At 44.9% G+C, this 16,088-nt stretch overlaps 1 protein-coding gene across 2 annotated transcripts in view; it reads right to left on the bottom strand.

Moving 5' to 3' along the window:
• The window catches only part of ARHGAP24 (Rho GTPase activating protein 24), an 833,428-nt gene that overhangs the window by 661,774 nt on the left and 155,566 nt on the right, over window positions 1-16,088 (bottom strand). For both annotated transcript variants that reach the window (XM_033914713.1, XM_033914704.1), the window contains exon 2: window positions 9,975-10,174. In XM_033914713.1, the coding sequence (XP_033770604.1) occupies window positions 9,975-10,154 (180 nt within the window). In that variant the 5' untranslated portion in view covers window positions 10,155-10,174. The remainder of the gene's footprint in view (window positions 1-9,974; window positions 10,175-16,088) is intronic.

Here is a 16,088-nt window from a genome sequence, read left to right as displayed (position 1 = left end):
GTAGAAGACATGATAGGCATTTTGAGAAAGGAGCTACACCGCTCCTGCTTGTATGACTCCCCTCCCAATCACCAAGGATATACAAGGTAGGCCTGTGAGGACAGAGAGCGAGGGCCCAGTCCAGAGCTTTCTGTCATTGAGGGTAGGAAGGTGTGGGGGGTCCATATCACAAAGGAGGGAGGGGTAATCAGAAGGAGTGAAGAAATTTGCTTCAATTATGCAGATCTCAGCCAATATTCACTCAGTGCTCTTATGTAAGTTCCAGCTCATAGTCGAGACCCGCATAAAGCTCTAGCAGTCATAACATGCCAGCACAGCTACAGATATTCAACGCTGGGGCTTGGACATAGCCCAGCATTGAATATCAAGGGCTAACTCTTCCTGTAGTAACCAGTGTTAAAAACAACAGCAACAAAAAAAAACAGTGACCGCTGCTAGCTGAATACAAGCTGAACATAACAATAAATACACAAAAATTCTCTTAAATTGCTCAAATAACAATATTATGATAACCAAGAAAAGCAAAAAAACGTGCTTAAAAAACTCCAAACACAGAACAACAGGAAACAGAGGGGCAAAGTCATTGTGAAAAAGAGCCCAGGACTGAGTGGGAATTAGGAGAGCAAGAGGCGCAGGGGAAACAGGCAGAGGACGTCACACACACACAACAGGAGGAGGACGAAGCTCAGGGGCTGGCAAACCATGAGGGAAACTGCAGGAATACCAAAGCACAAGGAAAACAAAGAGAGAGGACAAAAAACTGGGTCTTAAACTGCCTATACACAAATGCTAGGAGCCTGAGGGCCAAAATGGGAGAACTGGAAATCACAGCCAGCAATAAGGACCTAGACATAATTGGAGTCACAGAAACGTGGTGGACCGAGGACAATCAATGGGATGTGGCCATACCAGGGTACAAACTATACAGGAGAGACAGGACACATAAAAAGGGTGGAGGAATAGCGCTTTACATAAAAGACTCCTTACCATCAGCCAGGACGGAAACAACAGTACGGGCGGATGGCCTGGAATCACTATGGGTTAAGCTACAGGGAGGAGCAGGAGCAGACATTAAACTGGGTCTGTACTACCGCCCACCTGGACAACCGGAAGAAATCGACCAGGTGATGGAGGCTGAACTGAAACAGGTATGCAGAAGCGGAAATGTGGTGGTGATGGGGGACTTCAACCATCCCGGGATAGACTGGAGTATTGGGCACTCAAACTGCGCAAGAGAGACAAAATTCATAGAAGTCACGAGGGACTGTTTCATGGAGCAGCTGGTCACGGAACCAACACGGGGCGATGCCACTCTTGACCTAATCTTCAACGGACTAGGGGGGCCAGCAAAGGAGGTGGCGGTATTACCCCCACTAGGTAACAGCGATCACAACATGATCCAGTGCAGGCTTGAAATTGGATCATCAAAGGGGAAAAGAACCACAACGACGGCACTCAACTTCAAAAAAGGAAATTATGATGCCATGAGAAAAATGGTGGGAAAGAAGCTCAAAGGCAACATAGGGAAGACGGAATCCGTAGAAAAAGCCTGGACCTTACTCAAGGAGACTGTGCACGAAGCACAAAGCATATGCATCCCCAAGTTCAGAAAAGGGTGCAAAAAAAATAGAACAAAAAACCCAGTGTGGATAACAAGTGCAGTGAAGAAGGCGATAAGCGACAAGAAAGCATCGTTCAGAAAATGGAAAAAAGACCAAACAGAGGAGAACCAAAAAGGGCACAAAGAACACCAGAAAGAGTGTCACCGAGTGGTTAGAAAAGCAAAAAGAGAATACGAAGAGAGACTGGCAAAGGAAGCAACAAACTTCAAGTCGTTCTTCAGATACGTCAAGGGGAAGCAACCGGCGAGAGAAGAAGTGGGACCATTGGACGATGGAGGCCGAAAGGGAGTTGTAAAAGAAGAGAAAGAGATAGCTGACAGGTTAAATGAGTTCTTCACGTCAGTCTTCACGATGGAGAATATAACCAACATTCTGGAACCCGAGGAGATCGTAATAGGAGACCAAGACGATAAGCTGGTCGATTTAGAGGTAAGCCAAGAGGATGTACTCAAGCAGATTGACAGACTAAAGAGCGACAAATCGCCGGGTCCGGATGGCATTCACCCAAGGGTACTCAAAGAACTAAAAGACGTAATAGCGGAGCCATTTCGACAGAAATGCAACCTATCCTTAAAAACCGGAGAGATCCCGGAGGATTGGAAAATAGCAAATGTCACGCCCATCTTCAAGAAGGGCGCAAGGGGGGACCCGGGAAACTACAGGCCGGTGAGCCTGACCTCAGTCCCGGGAAAGATGATGGAGGCACTGATTAAAGACAGCATATGTGAGCATATCGAAAAAAATGGGCAGCTAAAACCGAGTCAACATGGCTTCTGTAAGGGTAGGTCATGTCTCACAAACTTATTGTACTTCTTTGAGGGAGTAAACAGCCAGGTGGATAAAGGGGAATCTATAGACATCATTTACCTTGACTTCCAAAAAGCCTTCAACAAGGTGCCACACGAGAGACTGCTTAAAAAGATATGGAACCACGGGGTACAAGGGGAGGTCCACCGATGGATCAAAAACTGGCTGGCAAACAGGAAGCAGAGGGTTGGCGTAAAAGGGCCACTACTCAGACTGGAAAGGGGTCACGAGCGGAGTTCCGCAGGGGTCGGTGCTGGGACCGCTCTTGTTCAATATCTACATAAATGACCTAGAGGCGGGAACTAAGTGTGAAGTCATTAAATTTGCAGATGACACCAAACTATACAGCAGGGCTCAAACCAAGGAAGACTGCAAGGATCTCCAAAAGGATCTAACGCAGCTGGAAAAGTGGGCCGAAAAATGGCAGATGAGCTTCAACGTGGGGAAATGCAAGGTCATGCACGTGGGGAAAAAGAACCCGATGTTCACATACAAAATGGGGGGAACACCACTAGGGGTTAGTAACCTGGAGAGAGACCTGGGAGTGATGGTAGACGCAACACTGAAGGCATCGGCGCAATGCGCCACAGCCTCTAGGAAAGCAAACAGAATGCTGGGTATCATTAAGAAGGGTATTACGACCAGGACGAAGGAAGTTATCATGCCGCTGTATCGTGCAATGGTACGGCCGCATCTGGAGTACTGTGTCCAGTACTGGTCGCCGTACCTCAAGAAAGACATGGCGGTACTTGAGGGAGTACAAAGAAGAGCAACCAAACTGATAAAGGGAATGGAAAATCTCCCATATACCGACAGATTGAAGCAGTTGGGACTTTTCTCCCTGGAGAAGCGAAGACTTAGAGGAGACATGATAGAAACCTTCAAGATCCTGAAGGGCATAGAAAAAGTAGACAGGGACAGATTTTTCAAATTAAGGGGCACCACAAGCACAAGGGGGCATTGGGGGAAATTGAAAGGGGACAGGTTTAGAACAAACGCTAGGAAGTACTTTTTCACTCAGAGGGTGGTAGATACATGGAACGCGCTTCCAGAGGCTGTTGTAGACAAGAAAACACTAAATGGTTTCAAAGAAGGTTTGGATAGATTCCTAGAAGAAAAAGGGATTGGGGGGTATAGATAGATATAGACCATTGCTCAGGCAATGGGCCTGATGGGCCGCCACGGGAGCGGACCGCTGAGCAGGATGGACCTATGGTCTGCCTCAGCGGAGGCAACTTCTTATGTTCTTACTCCACTGATCATTGATATTGTAGGTCAACAAAATGGCCTTAGAAAATATAGGACTCCTTTTACAAAGCTGCGATAGAAATTTCTATTGCAAGCTAGTGCTGCCCGATTCACGATTCGAATTGGTTCACTCCGATTGAAGTTCATTATTTTTTTCATCGCCGGCCGCCAGACTCATTCCCATCTAATGTAACTTCCGGTTTTGCGAAACCAGAAGTTACATCAGAAGAAACGAAAGGACGTGTGAGAGTTGAGGGGGGAGCGAGCAGACCTCGTGCAGCAGACCTCTGAAGCAAACGGTATTTTTTGCTGGCTCTCTCTCCTCATTTCTCCTCTCTTCCCCGTGATTCCACATCCAGTCGAGTAAGTATATGAACCAGCAGGAGGGGCTGAGAATCGGCAGGGGGGGGGCTGAGAATCGGCAGGGAGGGTTGAGAATTGGCAGAGGAGTTGAGAATTGGCAGGGAGGACTGAGAATCAGCAGGGGGGCTGAGAATCGGCAGGGAGGGTTGAGAATCGACAGGGGGGCTGAGAATCGGCAGGGGGGGCTGGGAATCGGCAGGGAGGGCTGAGAATCGGCAGGGGGGCTGAGAATCAGCAGGGGAGGGCTGAGAATCGGCAGGGAGGGCTGAGAATCGGCAGGGGGGGCTGAGAATCGGCAGGGAGGCTGAGAATCGGCAGGGGAGGGCTGAGAATCGACAGGGGGGGCTGAGAATCGTCAGGGGGGCTGGTGAGTCTTGGCTGGGGATGGAAGCTGGGAATCGGCAGGGGGGCTGGTGAGTATTGGGGGCTGGGGATGGAAGCTGGGAATCGGCAGGGGCTGGTGAGTCGGGGGCTGGGGATGGAAGCTGGGAATTTTTGATATGATATTGCCTTGGTTAAATAAAATGTTTAAACTTGAAAAGCTGTGTCATTAACAATGAATCGAATCGAAAAATCGATTCAGCAGGGTGAATCGAATTGAATCGAAATATTTTTATCTGAATCGGGCAGTACTACTGCAAGCCGGCGATGTAAATATTCCGACACAGATAGGAATTCTATGAGTATTGGAGCTTTTACCTCACCAGTGCACGGAAAAAAAACCACTACCACAGCTTTGTAAAAGCCAGCAATAAATTATTATTATTATTATTATATATAGTCCTATATCCTACTGAATCCTCACAGATTGGAGTTCTAGGCGGGTTACAGATATTTTGCATATTACATAAAACTTATATACATACAATACCTGGTATGAATCAGTTTACATTTTTGACATAGGCTCTCTTTTGCTAAGCTGCGATAGAGGTTTCTACCATGACCTGGAGCGCTAAATGCACCGATACTGCTCTGACGCTCATAAGAATTCTATGCGCATTAGAGCAGTGTCGTAGAATTTAGAGCTCTGGGCCATGGTAGAAACCTCTATCATGGCTTAGTAAAAGGGGAGGAATAGTCTTTCTGGAAACAAAGATTTACAAATAGTATTTCTCATAAATAGCTGTTTACACACAGAGCTTTTTATGAAAGTGGGATTTTGATAGATTTGTCATTGTGTCGGGTTTATGGCATTATAGCAAACTAATTATACTGATACATTGCTTCTTGTAGTCACCAAAAGTCAAATGAAACACATATAAAAAATTCCATTTTAAAAAAAAATTCAGCCATTTAAAAAATATTTCAGATTTTATGACAAGTCAAAGAGAGCATAAAACAGCATAACCTTCGTATTCTGTTGTTAGAGCTAGGCTGGATGGACTGGGGGAAGTGGAGTTTGATTATGCAAAGCAGGCCTTTCGCCAGAACATTATTTGCTGTGAGAGCATGCAGTGATAAGGTTCTCTGTATACCCTTTTTACTCTGAGGCTTTCACTTCTCCTTTATGGATGAATGCACTCCTGCACCCTTGGGATTACTGCACATCCTGCTAGTGCAGGAGGGGTTGCTAGATTTTTCACTTTCAAAAGTAACCCAGCTCTGTCTAAAAACATTCTCAACAGCTATTGTGATAAAAACAAGAGGCAAAGGGGCACCTTATTCAAGAAAAAGGAGAACATAAGAATAGCCTTACTGGGTCAGACCAATGGTCCATCAAGCCCAGTACCCCGTTCTCACGGTAGCCAATCCAGGTCACTAGTACCTGGCCAAAACTCAAGAAATAGCAATATTCCATGCTACCAATCCAGGGCAAGCAGTGACTTCCCCTGTGTCTTTCTTAAAAACAGACTATGGCCTTTCCCACCAGGAACTTGTCCAAACCTTTCTTAAAACCAGCTACGTTATCCGCTCATACCACAACCTCTGGCAATGTGTTCCAGAGATTAACTATTCTCTGTATGAAAAAAAAAATTTCCTCCTATTGGTTTTAAAAGTATTTCCCTGTAACTTCATCGAGTGTCCCCTAGTCTTTGTAATTTTTGACGAAGGGGGGATTACTTCATCTCTAAGCATGTAAATTTCAGACAATAGCCTATATTTCTTCTAACTTAATTTCTAACATTCAGCTTTAAAAAGAAAAAAACCCAACTACAATTAATGATTACATTTACGTTGTTGAAGCTTACCTACATTAGTTCCCCATGAATTTATCATTTCTCAGAGACATGACATAGGAAAAAACCTCTACTGTGTAGGGGTCCTCAAATCCAGATGCACAATCTAGTTTGGTTTTCAGGATTTCCTCAATGAGTATGCATGAGATCTATTTGCATTCACTGGTTCCATTATATGCAAATATATTTCGCACATATTCATTGTGGATGTGGAACTCCTAGGCTGAGTTGTGGACCCTAAGAACCGGATTTGAGGCCCCCTGTTTTACTGTATAGGTGAGATGGTCCCAATATTCAGCACTTCGTAAGTGGGTAGGAGAGATTAGAGAATGACACAGGGACATGTACCCCCAGTTAATCGTGGGGCGGGAATGGGGACAGAACCCATAGGGACAGGGTAGGGATGGGGTGGGATGGGGACAGAGCCAACAGGGACAGGAACAAACTTTGTCCCCATGTCATTCCCTAGTACTTGAGACTAGTATCAATATGTAAAAATTTAACACATCTTAGACAACTGGCAACCTGAATTCAATGATTAAAAAACACTGTAGAAGCTGCTTTTGGATTTAAATGAATACTGTTAAATGACATCATTTGTGTCTTGCCTGCCTTTGATCTAGCAACAAGAGTCTTGTCTGCTGATCAGACTCCTACCATCTGCAACAACCTTGCATCATGCACCCAGCTGCTCAAGCACCTTACTGTTAATGCAACAGATTCATCCATCATTGTTGGCATCAAGGAGCATTTCCAACATTTAATAGACACGTATTTTCCTGTTCATCCATTACACAGTTTAGGTTCTCTTCTATATCCATATCTTAAAGACAATCCAATTACCTTTCCAAATAATGTAAAAATGTAGGCAACTAAGGCCCAGATTCACTAAAGATAGTGACTCAATCGCTGTTGGCCGATTCTCTGTCCGATTTTCAAACAGCGATTGATTCACTATCAAGTTTGCATGCAAATGATTTGCATGCAAACTCACCAACTTAATCACTCAGTGAGCAATTCAGTCGGTGCAGGTTTAGCGACGATCGCTGCTAACCAACCCGATTTACAAAAAAAGGCCCCCCTTCCCCGACAAAGGGTCCCCTCCCTGAACCCAAAAACATGGCAGGAGGGATGCCCACTCCCTTCTGCCATCAGATGCTGCCCCAATGTTCCCCCCCACCCCCACGCGAATATGGCATGAAGGATGCCCATTCCCTCCTGCCATCGGGTCAGGTCAGGCCAGGTTGCAACCCCAATATCTTTAAGTCAGGAGCAGGAGGGCAGCATCCCTCCTGCCATATTCGTGGGGGGGAGTTTGTTGGGGGCTGCATCTGGTGGAAGGAGGGAGTGGGCATCCCTCCTTCCATTTTTTGGGGTTTGGGGAGGGGACCCTTTGTCAGTGAGGGGGGAGGGGGACTTTTTCTGTGAATCGGGTTGGTTAGCAGCGATTGTCGCTATACCAGTGAAAACAGGTTTAGCTACGATCGCTGACTTTAGTGAATCGGGGCCTAAATCATTGGGAAGTTTATACCAAAAGCAGTTCGAAATATAAGGGTCTGTTTGTGATTTATAAACAGAATATGGTCCCTTTTTATACTTTAATTAAAAGATTTAAATATAAAATCATAACTGTTTGAAGCTAATGCAAAATGAGGACAGAGTCCATGGGGACAGGGCGGGGATGGAGACGGAGTCTGCAGGGACAAATTTTATCCACGTGTCATTCTCTAGGTGAGACTCCTACCCAATTGAGTGGCAATGACTAGATACTAGCAGGATTTTCAGTAGCACATAACCAAATAGTGGCACTGAATATCTGGTCAGACTGCCTTAATGGAGCAAATTTTTTGATATTATAACTATAACTTATGTTTTCATATTTGGCAATGAGACAGTAATAAAAAGACATTTTATGCTAAAAATCTAGCAGTATTTTATTAAATGAACCTTCAATATCTGCATTTTATTGTGGAAAATAACAGATATTTAACATTGCTAATAAAAATTGGCTGCTGATTGCATGTCAATCATGCGATGGCACCATTTTGATGCGCCTCAGAGAAAGATAGGCACCGGAAATGTAGGCCACGGTTTTCAAGGCCTACATATCTGGTGCCTATCTTTGCCGTGAATTGCACCTAAGTAGGTATTTTACAATCTCTAGTGCCACTTCCAGCATTAGTCGCGCCTATAGTGGCGTTAGTCACTGGTAGGCACCTCTGGAAGTGTGATTCTGGCGCCTTTTGTTTAGACGCCAGTAGGCACTTTAAATTTAACACTGATTGTCATTTCAAATGGCGTTTCCCAATTAACATAGGCACCAGTAGGGTTTAGGGGATGTTTATAGATTTTCCTTCAAAATGTCTTTTTATCAGTGTTTCATTGCAGAGTGTGAAAACATAAAAGAAATTTGCTCCATTAAGCAAAAATAATAGCAAATTTTAAGAAAAACTGAGCTTTATGTAATCAGAGGCTTTGAGGGACCCTAGGATGGACTTAAATTTTTTTTTTTAATTATTTTCTGATCAAGCACAATAAAATTCACGGGAAAAACTTCAGTTTGCACAGTTTTTCCGGACAACCCTAATACACACACACACATACAGAAAGAGTTAGAGACAGCATATAGCACACTGCTCTAGGTGTAGATGTGGCTTGTCTGTAGTTTCTCTGAACATAATATATAACACACATTTTTGTAAAGAAAAGGCAATCCAACCCCCATGAACAGAAAAAGCCAAGGAATTTTAAGTCTAACACAATGCTCCTTGATTTGAGTACTCATCAGTCTTTTTGCAGTTTATCCAGAAAACATTACCTGAACAACACATTAGTTGAAGAACAGCCAAGTCACTTTAAATAAAGGGAAAATTCTTTATCTCTGCTGCCACAGCATGTTCAGGCTAAGGTGAAGTTTTTTTCTACTGTGTTTTGTTTTTTTTAAATGACACATTCATAGTTTGTGGTCAGATATAGTGGCCAAGACAGCAGAAAACAAGTTAGAAAACAATGAATTTGCTATGCGGGATGGAAATCCAAGTGGCATTCACATTCACTTTAGAATCTTAAGTGGGATTACATGAAAGCTACCTGCGGGCAGAAACATGTGTGTGTGGAGGGGGGGGGGGGCGCTGAAAAAGAGATGCAGAAAGGCTGCAAGCTGCTGTTTACCAGAGAAATGAATGACTGAGCAGCGCAGTAAAGCAGAACACTCACACGCTGATTTTTCTCAACAGGTGCCTGTGAAGTATTTCCCAGAAGGTAAGCAAAGTACTCCAGCGCTAGACGCCCTTTAGAATGAGCTGGTGGAGAAAACCAAGCTACTGTGACAACCTGCTGAATGGCAAAAAAAAAAAAGCGATTCTATAAACTTTGCACAAATATATGCTCGCGTGTGTTTTTTGGACTCTCCCCTGTCTTCAGAGATGCCAAGTTACCCAGTTCAAGCTGGAGATTTTGAGACAGTTCTGGATTTCTGACCACCCCGTCCTGGTGTATTATGGAACTTACCAGCACTAATTTCAATTAGCAAGATCGGGTGTTACAAATCCCACAAATCAGCACTGTACCAAAATTTCTAGCCCAGAGCTGGGTAACTTGGCATTTCATATCTTTAAACACAAAATGACAAGCAAGTGAGCAGATAAGCGATGCATTAAACAATAAAATTCCGAAAGGACATATTTTATTCAGCCAAAGTTACCTAGCCCATTCCCCCTGCCCCTGCCCCTCCCCCCCTCCCCCCCCCCCCACTCACCAAGGGTTTCATTTCATCTTCATCTTTGAAATAATAGAGCTGGTCACTCTTGAGGACGAACCAGCGTGTATGCCAGGTCTTGACGAAGCCTCCTTGCTTCCGCAGCCACCCACATTTAATGGCACTTTGTCGCCCCTGGCTTGCCTGGGGACCATCTGCAGAGTCATTGTAATCATCCATTAAGAGACCGATAGACTTTCCTGTTTAAAAAAACAAAAATAGAAGAATAAAGAAAAAACAAAACAGTGCTATATGAAGTCAGAAAGGTTTTTTTTCTTTGAAGACACCCTGCCACGTCTCTGTAACAGAGATTATTGTACAACTGAACAAAGTTGAAAGTCAAATAACAAAGGCGGACAGCAAGAGCTCCTGATGCATTCTTTAAACCTATCCTCCTGCCTCAGCCAGTCAGTAGGGAGCTAACCTAGTTCTCAAAGTATCATTAAATGGTAAGTTCTGCTGTATGGAGACGAGCATGAGAAAATGAAAAGGACTTTTCAAGTGCAATGTAACAAATTCCCAGGGTATCTCTTCTTTATCTAGGCATTATCTGTACCACTCCACAGTGCACAACATACTCTAACTCAACCATCTCCAAAACCATAACTTCGGACGCTCTGTTAAGACATTGTTTTTTTATTTGAACTTTTATCAGACTGAAACGGTACTCGGGAGGTTTCACTTATAGGTAATTGGTTAACATATCACAAGACACAGCGGTTGGTTTCCAGATCAAACTGTTACCTAAGGCATGTGGCTACAAGTAAGGGCGATAACTCTCTTGGTTCCCAAAGGAAAAATGGCTTATGTGTGTGCAAGCAGAAATACTACAGAGGTGAGGAGAGGGGGAAGGTTTTAGATGCACAGAATAATTATCACATGCGGACCGCCAGGTACTATTTTGAGGCCCTCGGTATGTTTATCATAATCACAAAAGTAAAATAAAACAGTTTCTTGATCATATATCTCTTTAGCTATAAATTACAATATTATTATTAAGATTTAGCCACATGGAAAGATTTATAAACTATCAAGAGTTTTACCTCATGCAAGATTGTCATTTCTTTAATAAGACATTAACTATTTTCTTCTGAGGCCCTCCAAGTACTTACAAATCCAAAATGTGGCCCTGCAAAGGGTTTGTGTTTGAGACCACTGTGCTAGGATTTGTCATATATTTGGTTAGAACAGTGAATCGCAAACTGTGTGCCATGGCACACTAGTGTGCTGGGGCAAAATTCCGATTGTGCCACCGCAAGGGGTTACAGGGTCGGCGCCTCTCCTCCTCTCTGCCCCCCCCCCCCACACACACACGAATCTCGTCTCATTTTCCCTGAGCTCGAGGTCATGTCTGGAGGGCCTCCGAACAGGCGCAGATGTCGGCGTGATGACATCGTGTGCATGCACACGTATGTGCGACGTCATGGCATCGGCATCTGCACATGCTCGGAGGCTCTCTGGACACGGCCCCGAGCTCAGGGGAAATGAGACGAGGTTTGGGTGGGGCAGGACTGGGGAGTGGGGCAGGGCAGATTTGCATACAGCAAACACAGGGCTGGTATACAAGCATTAGGTGCCCAAGGCAAAACCTTAGCTTTGCCCCACCAATTAACTCTCAAGTCACTGGCCCCTCTGCCCCTACTTTTTTGGCCTGAGCAGTTAAACTGCTTGTTTGAGGCAACCTGCTGATATTCAGCGGCACTTAACTAGTTAACCTAAACCCTCTGCGCCTCTCCCTCCATTCTCCATCTCTGTAAATAAGACTGTTCCTGTCTCCTCTACTCGGAGTCATCTTCAACTCCAGCCTCTCATTTCCTACCCACATCCAACAGACTGCTAAGGCCTATTGCTTCTATCTCTACAACATCACCACAATTTGCCCCTTCCTCTCTATGCACACTACCCAAACCCTTGTCCACACTCTCATAATACTAAGTAGAGTCAGGGCAGGATTAATTCGTCGAGGGCCCCTAGACACACAAGTACACTGGGCCCCCTGCCCCGCCCCACCCCACCATGCGCCCAGGCGGAAACAGGAAGCTGCGTCAGAGGGAAGCTTTGGGCAAGCAGCACCGCTTGCACAATTACAGTTCCCGTTGCCTTTCTTACCCGCGTTGCTTGCTTGTCTTACTTTCCGTCAATGAAGGGGGCTGCATTGCCGATCGGTGGGGGGCCTGCGTTGCCGATCGGGGGGGGGGCCATGTTGCCGATTGATGCTAGAGGGGCCCATTGCCGTTTGGAAAAAACAATGTTGATGCCCTCCTTCATCGGGCCCCCCTGACCATTTTGGGCCCTAGGCACATGCCTACTTGGCCTATTGGTTAATCCTGCCCTGAGTAGAGTGGACTATTGCAATTCTCTTTATTTGGGAGTTACTAAAGTGAAGATGAGGACACTGCAGATGTTAATTAACTCTGCTGCAAGATTGATTACTGGGGTTTCAAGAATGACTCATATAACCCCAGCGCTGAAATATTTGCAGCAGAGAGTACAGTTTAAGATTCTTTCAGTCATACAGCAAATTTTATATCACGTTTCTCCAATGGCACTAAAGGGTTTTTTAAAAAAATCTATCAACCCAGAAAATGTCTGAGATCTGAAAATATTATGAAACTGAGTTTGAAGGGTAAGATGTTAGTCTCTCATGTTAAGATTGGGGCAACAATGCTGTCTGTAGCTGGCGCCAAGCTCTGGAATGCGCAGGTATTCTGCAATTCTGTGATGGGAGACTGAACTTTAAGAAAATGTTGAAAACGCAATTATTTGTCAATGCCTTCATGAACATAAGAACATAAGAATTGCTGCTGCTGGGTCAGACCAGTGGTCCATCGTGCCCAGCAGTCCGATCACGTGGCGGCCCTCTGGTCAAAGACCAGCGCCCTAACTGAGACTAGTCCTACCTGTGTACATTCTGGTTCAGCAGGAACTTGTCTAACTTTGTCTTGAATCCCTGAAGGGTGTTTTCCCCTATGAAAGACTCCGGAACAGCATTCCAGTTTTCTACCACTCTCTGGGAGAAGAAGAACTTCCTTATGTTCGTACGGAATCTATCCCCTTTCAGTTTTAGAGAGTGCTATTCTCTGTTAATGCCTTCCTGTCCTGTAAATGATTTTATGGGCTTTTGTGTTTCCATCTTGTAGGATGAATTTAAAAGAAGATTTTAATAAAGATACTGATAGTTAATGTTTAGCATTTCTTAAATATGTATGCATGTAATTTTGTAAACCGCATAGTTTTTATGCAGTATACAGTGGTTCCCCGGTTGTTCGCGGTCGGCGGCTCACGGTCCCAGTCATTCGCGGTATTTTCGGACCGCGAACCGCCGACAAGGAGAGGGCAGCAGGAGAGAGCAGCCGGAGCGCCGTGAGTGCAGGAAATCACTCGCGGTTCGCTCCGACCGCCTCTTCCTGCACGAAGTCGGGCCTTATCCAATCAGGAGCTGCTTTGACACGCAGCTCCTGATTGGATAAGACCCGACTTTGTGCAGAAAGAGGCGGTTGGAGCGAACCGCGAGTGATTTTCTGCACTCGCTGCGCTCCGGCTGCTCTCCTGCTGCCCTCTTCAGGCTGCCCCATGAAAAACCATATTTGCGGTTTTTCGAGATTCGCGGGGATTCCTGGAACGGAACCCCCGTGAATCTTGGAGGAGCATTGTTTAAATTTTTAAATAAAATAAATAAATAGACTACTGCAATCTACTTCTAACAGGTCTCCTGCTGAACCACCTATTCTCCCCCCTCTCCCCCCCGCAATCTGTTCAGAATTCTGCTTCACGACCTGTCCTCTGACAAGCTTGCTATGCTCACCTCATCCCACTGCTCAAATCACTTCACTGGCTTCCGATCCACCTTCACATGCAATTAAAATGCCCATTACTTACCTACAGGCAGTGACATAGTGAGAGTGAGTGGCGCCCCTCCCCTGTTCTGCTCCCTACACCTTTTTAACTTTGGCGCGGGCAGCCACCAACTTACTGCCCACGTCAGCTTCGGCGCTCTCTTTGACGTCACCTCCCAGGCGTGGGTCTTGGAAGTGATGTCAGAGAGAGCGCCAAAGCCGACACGGGCAGCAAATCGGTGGCTGCTTGTACCAAAGTTAAAAAGGTACAGGGAAAGGAAGGGGCACATGTGCGGCAGGGGAAGGAGTAGGAAGGGGGTGGGATGGAGAGGAGGAGGTGTGCCGGCACCCCGAACCTGATGGCACCTGGGGCATCCCACCAACTCCTTACTAAGTCACTGCCTACAGGTGTGTTTAATTCTGCAGCCCCTCTCCCCCAGTATCTTTCCTTTCTGAGAACTCTATTCCTCAGACAAATTGCTTTTATCTGCACTCTTCTCCTCCACTTCCAATTCCAGACTTTGTTCCTTTCATCTCGCCATCCGTATCCCTGAATAAACTACCTTTGTCCATCCACCACTCCCCCTTCCTTTGTTTAAAAGCTGCCTCTAAATCATAACCCTACTCCCCTCTGCTCACCACCCTAGCCAGCAGTTTAACCATCCCCTCTAACTGTCACCCCTCCCCTGACATCCTGTTTGTCTGTCTTTATTGTTTAGATTGTAAGCTCATTCAAGCAGGGACTGTCTCCTTTGTGACTCTGTACAATGCTGCGTATATCTGGGAGCACTCTAGGCCTCAAACTGGCCTTCCCTTCTTCCCAGCAGATTCAACAAAAAAAGTTATTTGAGTCTACATTTGAATTTAAGGAACCCAAAGTCAGGAATAGCTTACCTTTAAGTTTACATCAGTTCCCCACCTATTACAATTTCAGGAAAATGCTAAAAACATATCTCTTCTATTTGTAATCCACACGAGGCACACTCATTTATGATCCAAGCAATAACTTCAACCAACTGTCTTTGTAGTTATATTGTAAACCGCAATGAATCCTAGAAGAAATTTGCGGGATGGAAGAAATTGTAAGGTATGGTATGGTACGCTCTCCAAGGATTTCCCAGGTGCTGCTGTTCTACAGACAGGTATGTACTGTTTTATTAAAAAATGTGGGGTGTGTGAGGGGGGTCAGTGATCACTGGGGGAAAGTAGGGAGGTTATTAATTAATACCTCCAGTGGTCATTTAGTCAGTTTGGGTCCCTTTATGGCTCTTGATGCTTCTAAAACGGATCTAGGCAAAAACGTCTAAGTCCTTTCTAGGTCATCTTGCAAAAGTTTGATTATCACAACAAAATGTCCAAGTCTAACCCACCCCAAAGCCCCCTCATAATATACCTCTTTCCTGTCCCTTTCAGATTTAGATGCTGTGGAGGATGAACAACCTACAAGTCGTCCAAATTTCTAGTTTTGGAAATCAACACTTGAACATTTTGTGGCAGTTTAAGGCAGTATAGAAAGTACCGAGAAATAAATAAATAGGAACCATAAGGCCCATCCAGTCTGCCCATCCTCACCTTTCTGCCTACATCAACTCACATTGGCTACCAATCCAAGAAAGAATACAATTAAAATTCTACTGCATGCTATTTAAAACACTTAACGGAGACAGCCCGTCCTACCTGAACAACCGCCTCATCCCAGCTTGATCCACAACTAGACAAAGAAAAACGCATTCCCCATTCATACCCTCCTCCCCCCCCCCCCCCCGGATCAAAGAAGTAAAAAGATCAAAACTACACGACGGCCTCCTAGCTACTCAAGCAGCAAGACTAGACAACCAGATCTCCAACCTTCTGATGTCCACCCCAGACTACAAGACATTCAGAAAAGAACTAAAAACTATACTTTTCAAGAAATTCCTGAAACAGCCCTTACCTCAAGTACTCTCAAAATCACTAAAATAGACAAAGGATCTATCCTTTACTATCATAGCAATGACAATTGTGCTCCCATTGAAACCACAGTTTATAAATCTTCTGTTAAGCCTCCTGTTCTTAACTACCAAAGAAATATCAAAAGATCTACTCTTAACTACCAAAGAAATATCAAAAGATCTACTCTTTACCACTCTAGCAAATCAATTGTTCTCCCATAGTAACCCTGTTTATAAATCTTTTGTAAGCCGCCTTGAACCACAAGGTAATGGCGGAATAGAAATCCCTAATGTAATGTAATGTAATGTATTATCTCTTCCCCTACCCCGGCCCCGGAGAAACTTTC

This window comes from Geotrypetes seraphini, chromosome 1 (genome assembly GCF_902459505.1).
Source record: "Geotrypetes seraphini chromosome 1, aGeoSer1.1, whole genome shotgun sequence".
NCBI lineage: Eukaryota > Metazoa > Chordata > Amphibia > Gymnophiona > Dermophiidae > Geotrypetes > Geotrypetes seraphini.
The sequence above is the reverse complement of the archived record's forward strand: the minus strand, read 5'-3'. Positions and strand labels throughout refer to the sequence as shown.